Source organism: Patiria miniata, unplaced genomic scaffold (genome assembly GCF_015706575.1).
Source record: "Patiria miniata isolate m_02_andy unplaced genomic scaffold, ASM1570657v1 HiC_scaffold_26, whole genome shotgun sequence".
Lineage (NCBI taxonomy): Eukaryota > Metazoa > Echinodermata > Asteroidea > Valvatida > Asterinidae > Patiria > Patiria miniata.
In genome coordinates this window covers 1,984,498-1,995,975 of record NW_024037065.1, presented here as the reverse complement: position 1 = coordinate 1,995,975, position 11,478 = coordinate 1,984,498, and the positions used below count along the sequence as shown (strand labels likewise).

General features: G+C 39.4%; 1 protein-coding gene across 1 annotated transcript; it reads left to right on the top strand.

The window, feature by feature from the left end:
• The first annotated feature begins 8,634 nt into the window (after positions 1-8,634).
• LOC119733722 lies at positions 8,635-11,074 on the top strand. Its single transcript, XM_038207105.1, has 4 exons — positions 8,635-8,682; positions 8,817-9,011; positions 9,719-9,934; positions 10,826-11,074. Exons 1-4 carry the CDS (start codon positions 8,635-8,637, stop codon positions 11,072-11,074), a joined length of 708 nt encoding a protein of 235 aa, XP_038063033.1.
• The last annotated feature ends 404 nt before the right edge of the window (positions 11,075-11,478 follow it).

Here is an 11,478-nt window from a genome sequence, read left to right as displayed (position 1 = left end):
TCAAAATCAAAACCATCATTCTTTAATTTAATAACCTCTTCTTTGAAATCCTGCAGGTATTGGGCAAGATCAGTGGGTTTTGTTTGGCCAACAAATAATGCAATAACAAAAGGATCTCTACAGCTCTGCAAGCAACCTAAAATGGGCCAGAACTGAGTCCTACTGCTTTTAAAAATGGGTAGTCCATCAATATTGATTTGCAGATTCAAAGGGGCTTCAGTGACCATGGTAAATTCAGGATGTGACTTAAATCTGTTTTTGACATTCTGCTCAATGCCAAAGTAATGATACTGTCCACCTGCCAAATCTTTTACAATGTATGAAGTTTGGGTTTGCAACAGAGTTCTTGGATCTTTTGGCATTGAGGGAAAATATGGGATGAGGATATGCTGAAAGGAACTCAGAGCCGACATTGGTATTTGAAATTTGTTTGCCCAGTCAGCAATATCACTTATTATTTGTAGTTCCTTTGCATTGTTAGGCTCATCATCACTTTCTCTGGGACTAGAATCAGCTGATGACTGCAAATCAAAGGCAGTTATATTCTCCTCCAAGTGGAGATCTGAATCAGGAGGGGTAGGCTCCACTGAATGTGCGTCATCATCAGTGCTCACTATTTCTGACAAAATTGTTGAGTCATTTGTATTTGACGATGCATTTGACGATGCATGCGTCTCATTAAATGCAGACGAACTAGTAAATGCATCAAATTCATACTGAGTCTCTGAGTGACAGGGAGTGTAGTCAGTTTCATCAATTATGTCTTCCATATGTTCTGCGATTCTTTCACGAAGTTTTCGCCTTTTTGTCCAGTATGATGCCCTTATCATGATTCTGTTATTTTTTGGGATGAAAATCACTAAAACTAAAAGCAAACTAAGTATTTATAATAATTACTTGAAATGGATAGGTTCATTAATATTTAAACCTAATTGCAGGTTTTAATTCAAGTAAGTCCACCCTGTTTTGGGGCCATCTAACTTACACGTACAACTTACAAATGATTTAGTAGCTCTTAAGCTCGCCTAGTTTACACCATCAATTAATGCCTAAGAATTAGAAAGTTTAAATATTGAGCAGGCCTTGCCAAAGCACGGAACATTGTAAAGGTTTCACATGACTAGGCCTACGCCTACATCATTACGTTGTAGCTTATTTTTTAAATGTTTTATGGGAACATTTATTGTGAAAAAAGACACTACAAATTCACATAATCAACAAATTGGCCCAAGGGTCTCGACCGTTCGACTTAATGAACTAGGCCCTACAAATCAGTAAATGCAGGAAGACGAAAAGCCTACAGCTAGGCGGGTCTACGTGTACGAGTATCCCACAATTATGACAGACCTTGGAGGCTAATAAAAAGATCGAGTTTACACACACGAAAGCATAAACTTACTTATATTCAGTGGTTCTGAAAATGAACATGGTTTCAAAAAGAATGTCGTTTCAATATCTCACAAAACGTACCTCTCGAACTGGTGAAATTCCCGACAAGTTTGGCAGACGGTAGGCCTGTTCATTAGCAATCACTGCACTACGTATACTGCATGCACATCCCGGCCCGCGTCCGTACAGTGAATGCGCTCCGTGCACACCAAAGATGGTGCACACCGTACCTAGAGTCGTACGTAGACACACACACACACTTAAATACAATTTGGCGCGCACTAACTGGCTTGTCGCCAACATTGTATCATTTTTTGGCGTCTAGCTAGCTGCGGCAAGTTGTATGGCTCGAATAACGGGTTTCAGGCTCATGCATTCTGAGCCAACATGTAACCGATAATGATTTTAAAATTATGGGGCCAATTTGTTGTACATTATTTAACTTTTGTGCTTCTTGTTGTGAGTAGGCTGAAATAGTTTAAAGAGCTTTCTCATTGTAGGCGGCCAGGCACATAGGGCAAACATGGCCAGGCCACGCGCCAACACGTGGTCTTTAATGCCCATAAAGGGATGTGTCTTTGATGCGGACCAACAATCCAACATTAAAGGTTTCTAGTGTCATTGGGCCAACGTGAAATCAATGCAACAAACGTAGGCCTATCTCATGAAATTAATCCAACTACCAAACTTTGCTCAAAATTGCCAACAATCATGTCAGAATGGGCTGACACTATAATGACCCAAACGTTGGGCCGTTTAGGAAGCTACGCCGACGATTATATTAGCCAGCGTTGCAAAGGTTTCAGTCACTGTGGGATGAATGATGGGCCAACATGAGCTTATCATCCCAATTATTGCCAAATATTACATAGGAAGCCAACATTGGACCAACATGTTCTTCATAGATCATAATCTCGTTGATCATAATAACGTACGATATGTCCGACATCGGCCCCGTATGTTACCAACAGTCGCTCTTAATCAGTCGACCAACAACATCGGGCCGATTATTTATTGTATGATCAACGTCGGACCAATGTTACCAACAGTTGCTCTTAATCACATCGACCAACATCGGGCCGATAATGTTATTACCGATATTGGATCGACGTCAGACCAATATTACCCCAGAGTTGTTGTTTCATTGGGCCGATTAAGTTATTACCGATATTGGATCAGCGTCGGACCAATGGTATGCCACCAATAGTCGCTTCAATCCGTGCTTCAATCACGTGGACCAACATCGGGCCGATTTACCGAAATTGGATCAACGTTGGACCAAAAATATGCCACCGACAGTCGCTCTTAATCACGTCGACCAACATCAGGCCGATAGTTGCAGGATCAACGTCGGATTAATGTTACGCGGCTGCCAGTCGATCTTAATCACGTCGACCCGACATCGGACCGATAATGTTAACCAATATATATGGATCACCATCGGATCAATGTTACTGACAGTCGCTCTTAAGTCGCGTCGACCAACAGTGGGCCGATAATGTAATTACCGATATTGGATCAACGTAAGACCAATATTACCCACAGTTGCTGTTAACTACGGTGACCAACACCGGGCCGATAATTATTATAGCTGTCGTAGGACCAACGTCGGACCAACGCAGCCGGCATGTACTCGTGTAGTGGGGCCAACTGCGGCCCAATAATATCAAAATACTCCCTATGTGCCAACCATCAACCGACAATGGAGGCCATACAGTGGGCCAACATTCACCCATCGATAGACCAATTGTCAATGTATGGGCCGATGTTGGACCAACAATAAATTCAGGCCAACGATCGGCCAATGGTGCCCAGGCTGAACTCAATAAGCGGGACAATGTTGGGCCAATGCCACCAGACCGATACCGACTATCTGCCAATATAAAATACGCTAAACCAACATCGGCCCGACGTGAGCTTGCTATCTGGGTAATTTGCGTCATGACGAAGTTAGGTTCCCAGTAAACCTCAGCACCTAGACTAGCTATTTTAAACAAATGTACCATTTTTTAAAATTTTGCTAGGCCTGTGTTTTTTTCTGTCAAATAACCATTTTTGCAGAATTCTGCCAGAAATCTGCCAAAAAATTCCAGTCTGTCAAATCTTCTGTCAAACTCGTTTTCTAACAAAAATTCCGTTAATTAAGCCGAAAATCGGCTAAAACGGTCACCATGTGGCAGCGCCCCCTCCCCCAACTAAACTTATTATGTTTCCAGCAATGCACGTAGTGTATGCTAAGCAAGTTTATACAAAACTTGCCAAAACTCAGGTTCCTCGAATACACGTAATGCATACGAACTGGCCCGGTACCGAGCTGATGTCAAAACTTGCCATATCTGTGTCTCCAGCAATGCACGTAGTGTATGCTAAGCAAGTTATACAAAACTTGCCATAACTCAGGTTCCTCGAATACACGTTATGCATAAGAACTGGCCCGGTACCGAGCTGATGACAAAACTTGCCATATCTGTGTCTCCAGCAATGCAGCTAGTGTATTTTTTTTTTGGTGCTGTGCTCTAAGCAGGTTTAAACAATCCGCGTAATGTATGCGAACTGGCCTGGCAACCAAGCTGATAACAAAACTTGCCATATCTGTGTTTCCCCAAATGCACGTAGGTGTATCCTGAGCAAGTTAATACAAAACTTGCCATAACTCAGGTTCCTCGAATACGCATAATGCATGCGAACTGGCCCGGTACCGAGCTGATAACAAAACTTGCCATATATCTGTGTCTCCAGACTCCAGCAATGCACGTAGTGTATGCTAAGCAAGTTTATACAAAACTTGCCATAACTCCGTTTCTCAAATACACGTAATGCAGGCTAACTGGCCTCCTACCAGCCAATCAACAAAACATGCCATATCTGTGTTTCAGACATTGCGCTTAGTGTATGCTAAACAAGTTCACCAAACCATAGTGACCGTTTTAGCCGATTTCCGGCTAACTTCCAGTTTGACAGACAATTTGACAGAATGGATCATTTTTGGCAGATTTCTGGCAGAATTCTGCAACAATGGTTATTTGACAGAAAAACAGCAAATATAAAAAAAAAAAAACATTTGTTTACAAAAGCTCAAATCTTTTCAAACAAACCCTTGCAAAATAAGGGTTGAGGTTCACTGGGAACCGGATTTTGTCGTGACGCAACCGCGTTTTGCCTGAAATTTATGCAATTTCATATTATCTTGATGTGGCTATAGATGTTATTTTGAACATTAATAAAGGCAACATCTTCATGTGATTTAATCTAGTAATTCTGGGGATTTGCACCAAACAAAACTTGCAATAACTCCTTTTCCTCGAATACACGTAATGCATACGAACTGGTCTCTCTACGAAGCCGATTACAAAACCTGCTACATGTATATTCTCATTGCACGTAGTGTTAAAACATCAGCTAAAGAAATGACCCCTCCTGAACAATACGTGATCATTGGCAAATTATGTGAACAATCCAAATGAGGCTTGGTCCACAGCTGTAACTGACCAAGTTTGAAATTAATTGGAAAGAAGCATTTTGTATTTTTGAAGAAAATGACCACTAGTGACCACTTGGCAATCATTGACCTCACATACTGGTTTTTTTTTTAATTGGTCACGTGACCGTTTGCCCGAAGAAAGAAAGAAAGAAAAGAAGAAAGACTTTTTTTGACTTTTCCAAGTGAAACCTTTTATTTCACAACGAAAACGCTATTTACAAGAAAAAATACAATTTAAGAAAAGAAATATACAAAAATACAAACTACCTGATGAGAAACAAACGAAAAGTTTAAGCAAACTTTAGAAGAAATAAAGAAACAAAGAAATAAAGCCCAATTGGGCACATTCCAGGACACAGTGTGCCTTTAAAATTGATGAATTCTGGACTGGTAAAGCAAAAAGAAATTTGTTAATGGAAGTGAATAAAAACTACTCATTTGTTTTCTCAAATAGACTGAAAAATGAAAGTTTACTATTATGAATGGTTTATTTTAATTGTACTCCTTGCCACCAGTGGCCGAATTGCGAATACAATTTACATTACAAAAAAACACACAAATAAATAATATTATTTGTTGATTCATGCATTAAATATGGAGAAAAAAAATAGAACTCAATACAAATTGATAGAAAAGGGGTTGTTTACGAAACTTAACAGTAAAATAAGCCGGAATAAAGAATAGGTAATGGGAAGAAGATAGGAATAGGAACATTGAAAGGGGTTGGGATGGGGTAAAGGAGAGCAAAGGGGTGAATTACACATTCAAGCTTGAGATTTGAAAAGGCGTTCGTATTGTGGCGGGACTGTTCCCGAACCAAGTTATTCCTCGGACCAGGGACAACACAAAGCAGTCTAAAGGCTAAGGATGCAGGCTCGTTTTGGGTGGAAATCTACCGCCGCAGGAATTGATCCCTAAACCTTCTGTTAATTAGACAATAACACAATAACAAGGACAACTGGCAACTGAATGGTCGGTAATCTCAAGTAACACGATGATCTATTTCAGAGACAACAATTAAATGATTCAATGATTTGGGAGTAATTGTCTTGGGTAGCTTTATTACAACCTGTGGTTTTTCGAAAATGAGCGCTATTTGCAATACACAACTAATATCGCACTGCTCACCCCAATAATCACTTCACAAACTAATGCTGCATTGCAGGAACGTTATAGCAAGGCATAACCAATACTGCAATATAGGCAACGCTACAGTAATGCACAACCAATGCTGCAATACATGAACGATATAGCAATGCACAGACCAATGCTGCAATACATGAACGCTATAGCAATGCACAACCAATACTGCAATATAGAAACACTACAGCAACGCAACAACCAATGCTGCACTGCCTAAACAATATCGCATTGCATAGCTCAGTGCCACTGTGGAGATATGGTTTGTGCGCACGTAGCACTACGAAACCATGGGCCCAGCCCCAATCAACCACAATGCAACCACAAGTGTACGGCTAAACTGTCCAACAGTTCGCCCGCGCGTAGCTAGCATATAGCGCAAATCACCATATAGCAATACACGCCACAGCGAGAGCACACTCAACTCACGTTCGTACAGCTCGCTGCCATTTACCAGAAACTTCTACACATACGTACGTAGCATGCAATCTACTTACGCGCATACATAGCACATGCACTAAACCATTATGATGCACTAAACATATTAGGCCATCAGCTGAAACTCAAAAACTGGCTGTAAAATGAGTTTTGTTCCAGCAACACTGGGTCTACTTTTTTAATGCATATATGTGGGGTTTAGTACATCACAAACACTATGTCAAAAGTTCTCCAGCAAATATGCTGCATTTTTTTTTACACTTCATCAAAGTTTGCCAATGTTATGTACATGTATGTATGCTAAAAACCCACATTTTCCGGTTTGAGGTCTTGCGTTGGCACTTCCAATTTCAAAACTACGCACGTACAGCACTATAGCTTGTCACATCCTACACTCTAGAAACTCCTGGGTCAGACTCAGTCTGCTCTGTCCTTTTCCGGCTCAAATTGACCCATTTTGGAGTCATAAATGACCCCTTTGGAGTAAAAAAAAAAGACATGTTTCTCGGTCATTTTGACTGAAATGTGTATTTTTTTTACCCAGAAAAGGACTGAGCAAATTTGGATTCAGATTCTGGGTCAATCTGACCCAGGAGATTATAGAGTTAAAAAATATCTTTAATGTACATTGACAAGTGGGTCACACCGAACATGACCTTTTGCTTTCTCATCTGGTAGACATCACCACAGTCCCTCTTCCAAAATATATTTCACTGTAATCTAACTTATTTGGCAGCATACAACAATGCAATTATTTTGAAGGTTTATAATGCAGTGGTGGAGTGAGGGGGTGCCCAAAATGGAGGTGTCTTTAGAGTTAATAAATACCTGTACATGTAACCAGCAGAAGAAACAGGAAAGCAGACAAGACATGTCCCTTTAAACAAAGCAAACTAACGCATATAAAAAAAATACAAAAAATGGGTGCTATGCCCCCCAAACCCTCTGGATCTGCTGTGGTGAACCAGGTACGTCACTGAAAGAACCTTCTACTTGTAAGAAAGACCACCTTTTTTTTGGAATGAAACAGGCTTAAAATACAATTATAAATCAAAGGACCATCAGATAGAAGTCAGAGTCTGGTTTAATAATTTCAAAAATCAACCATTGTACATATATTTGCAATCTAATCAAAACAGCCATCTTGGTTTGGAGAAAAGCCTTAAGATCAGTCTTTTGTCAAAGAAAATTTCAGCTTTTTATTTATTAATACATAATGATTAGCATCGAAAAGTGTTTGCATGTATATCAATAAAAAGAAAACAAAACCATAACTCATGCTATTTTGTATGCTTACACATTAAAGAGAGTGATTTGGCTTGTCATATGTGGCTAGTCTCACTGTTAAAATTCACAGAATTTGCCTTTCTACTGGAACTAATTTTTAATAATTGAAAAGAATTAAAATGAATAAAACCAACACTAATGAACAGAAGGATACAATTATGTAGTTTTGAAATCTAGAGTTACTAATTATTTTCATTATAATGTCAAATGCTAACTAGTCGTGCTGATTCAACTTCCAGTAAATGTTATCACTACATCAAAGTTCTCATCAAATCGTGTGCAGTAACGGCATAACAACAGGATGGAGCGTATGTCTTGTTTTCTAAGCCTAAGTTTCAGTTCTGAAGTCCCCAGAGATTCAACCACACATCCAGCATATAAAGTAGCGGTGTAGATGATGTCGCATATATTCAAGGAAAGAGACCTGTGGATATTCTCTTCTAAGCCGATATGTCAACTTATCAGTTCTGTAAACAAAAAAAATAGTAAAATATAGACAGGTTTAGTATCTGACGATCAAAAACAATGATTACTGTGGATGTGCTTTAGAAGAAAGAAAACAACTTGTTCAATCTAGAGTTAAATTACTAGAAAGATCACGTGCCCGATCGTTTTGCCTTCCACTGTAAATATGTAAACATTGGTAGCTATTGAGAACCAACCTTTTCAGCTTCCAAAGCAATATCAAGAGGTTTTCAATTTGAATATTCTATTAAAGTTTATTTCTGTTTGCACTCTGAATAACAATCAAAACATCTTACCGATATAAAGAACCAAGGCTAGTTCCTTCGGCTTCTAAATCATTTCATGATTCCAACAGTTCAGCAAGCTAGGACATTCTCATGAAACTAAGTTGTTGATCGGGGTTGAACAGTTGACTCTTCGAGAAATATTGCAACATGACAAACGATATATTCATCCAGTCAGAGTCCGTGTCATCGCTCAAGGTACTGGGGACCACGAAATGTAGTTTGCTGTTGCAGATTCCTCTGCTGCAGTACTTTGCACAGTCTACGACAAAACCAAGACAAGCAAACTGAAAGTGGATGATTCGGTCTTGATCATCAATGCTGTCGTAAAGACGCATCCACGGAAGTGTATTCAAATAGGCAAGAACACCAAAGTCATCAATACGGGAACCATTGACGTTACTCCTGCCCTCAGATGTGAAGCCATGCAGATGGTTCTACCTTCCAGAGCTGACTTCACATCTATTCGCAATATCAAAACATCTCCACTGAAGAAAATAGTCTCCGTAGAGGGACAAGTTGTTGCCGTGAGTATCACTTCACATATTTCATCCCCCTGTGCGGCACAGTAATATTTACACAAATCTTCAGTGTTTAATATAAGATGATTGAAGATTCTTTTGTTACCGAAAACTTGTTGCCGGCCAAGAAAACATGTTGCAAATTACCATCTGATCTCTGCAGCCAGCAACACAAACATGCTGTGAATTATGCTGTGCGCTATTTACACTGTGAGCTATGCTATTGCTAGTGTGTGTTTGGCTTGCAAGTACTCATGGTATTATGTACAATGTGTATATTTTAATTTTCGGTGGGATACATGTGAGTTTGTACTTTATCAAAAGCAAATCACACAATTTTGCAATTTTTTACACTCCTTTGGGACAGATGAGGAGCGCAGTAGGAGTGCCTGCACGATCACGCTCCTTAAAAATGAAGAACTGTGAACCCTGAGTGATTGACAATTTCAAAAGAAATGTACAACACAAAACTGATCTTGTCATGTATACATTCCATATATGTCACGTCATTGAAGTTAGTACGCGTTTACGTCACTGAAGTAAGAACACATCTATCTCGATGCCTGCACTTGGAGACGATATTGCTTCTCTTAGTCAGTGTACACTGGAAAATAGAATGAATGAAAATTTAATTGAACATTGACTCCATGTTACAGTAATGAAATATTTTCCCTGAATAAACTAATATTCATTTTTATATTATCTGTCTTTAGCAAGGAATACCCCAGACAGTACAGGCAAAAAGAAGAAACACTGTTGTGAAGAACATCTCAGTGCGTGGTGGCGGGGACAAATGCAGGGTTGCATTATGGCGAGACAAGACAGAACGGGACATCAATGTTGGAGACTACCTCCAGATCACCAATGTGCTAACCTGTCAGTTTCAGGATGACATCTACGTGTCTTCAACAAGAGATAGTGAAATTCAGGTACATTTATTAACATCATGAAAAAAAGGGTTTTCCCTAGTTGTTTTTCAGAACCAAAGAAACTAACAACAGTTTTGTCACACGACGAAACTGCAAACCTTTTTTCCTGTCATAACAAACTAGACACATATGAATAAAAATAAATTTCCTTGCGTATGACAAAAAAAGCAAAAACATATTTAAGGAATGAGCCCACTTGGGCTACAAAACGAGCTATTAAGGAAATATTGTTAACTCGAAAGAACAGACTTGGATATAAAAAACCACATACCTATCCTTTATACTATTCTTGTGTTATGTGTGCGAGAACGACTTTCGGGTTCCACTTTTGCGACACCAGAAAGTCGGCCTGTTCATGCTAGTTATGATTCCAGCCGTAAATACACGTCTTTTGCGGACGCGTAAGAAACCACATTTCGTCGGGTGCCTGGAAGAAGGTCGTAAGGGCGAAAATGGGTCAAAAGGTCAAATTCAGATTTTGTGGATGATCGATAGAGCTTGGAATTATCTTTCATTTGATATACATATTGTCTCAAGGGGCTACCTCACTCTGACGTAATGAACAGTAAAGAAAAGACGGAAGGAGGATTTTGATTATTTGTACCCGGCAAAATGACGTTAACGTGTATTACTAATGTAACAAAAATGTTTGAAGCGCGCTAACATCCCACTCAAGCGGGTACGCAAAGCCAATATTGTTCCGGAAAAAGGGCGTAAGGATTTAATATGCCGCTTAAGCATATGTTTAAGGCTTGGAAAGTTCCCGGTAAGAGGTCGTTAGTATAAAAATTTAAATAACGAAGGTCATCAGTCAACATTTCAATTGTTTTTACTCACCCTTTATATTTGTTTCACCATAAAATCCATGTACATGTTGTCACAACTTCACAGAACGTCGATGGCCCAGTTGATGCAGCTGCAGAAATTACAGTCATCGGATACGAGGACTTCGGTGACACCCTGAAACTAACATCAGATGAAGATGGCTACTTTACGTATGACATCAAGTTGGATACACTTAAGGCAGTCTTCAACGTTGACGCAGAGGAAGTAACACTCGAATTGAGTACTAGAATACCGTTTAAGTGCCAAGTACTTCCTAGTGGGGAAAATCCAAGTTACTTCTCGCTTTCTCTGTGAGCTACTTGGTCATACATGTTTTATCATACATTTTGACGTTCTTAACTATTTACTTTTGTATTTTCTGTTAACATGTAATAAATCACGAAATGATTCGTTCTACCTAAATTCAGACAGAAACAAAATTCAAATTTGCATAAATCAGCGTCAATTCGGGCAATTCACAATGCAGTGCGCCACAAACATTTTACCACGAAGTATGGTGGCCCTCCTGAATTAATTCACGGTGGACAAGAATTTATTCAAGACCAGTCATGCATATGTTTGCAACTAGTCGTGAACAAATTCATGACTATATTCACAAATTTTGTTGTGAATATTTTTTTCAGTAGCTTGGGGTGTATTCAAACCGGTAATAGACTCACTACCTCGGTGCTAGTTAGCTATAGCTTATACAGGCGTAG

What these genes read in the sequence shown, in the direction of transcription:
- LOC119733722 (XM_038207105.1), top strand. Translation starts at nt 8,635, where the DNA reads ATGACAAACGATATATTCATCCAGTCAGAGTCCGTGTCATCGCTCAAG. An exon ending in AGTCCGTGTCATCGCTCAAG is followed by an intron (nt 8,683 to 8,816) that starts GTACTGGGGACC and finishes GCTGTCGTAAAG; the next exon opens with ACGCATCCACGGAAGTGTAT. An exon ending in TAGAGGGACAAGTTGTTGCC is followed by an intron (nt 9,012 to 9,718) that starts GTGAGTATCACT and finishes ATCTGTCTTTAG; the next exon opens with CAAGGAATACCCCAGACAGT.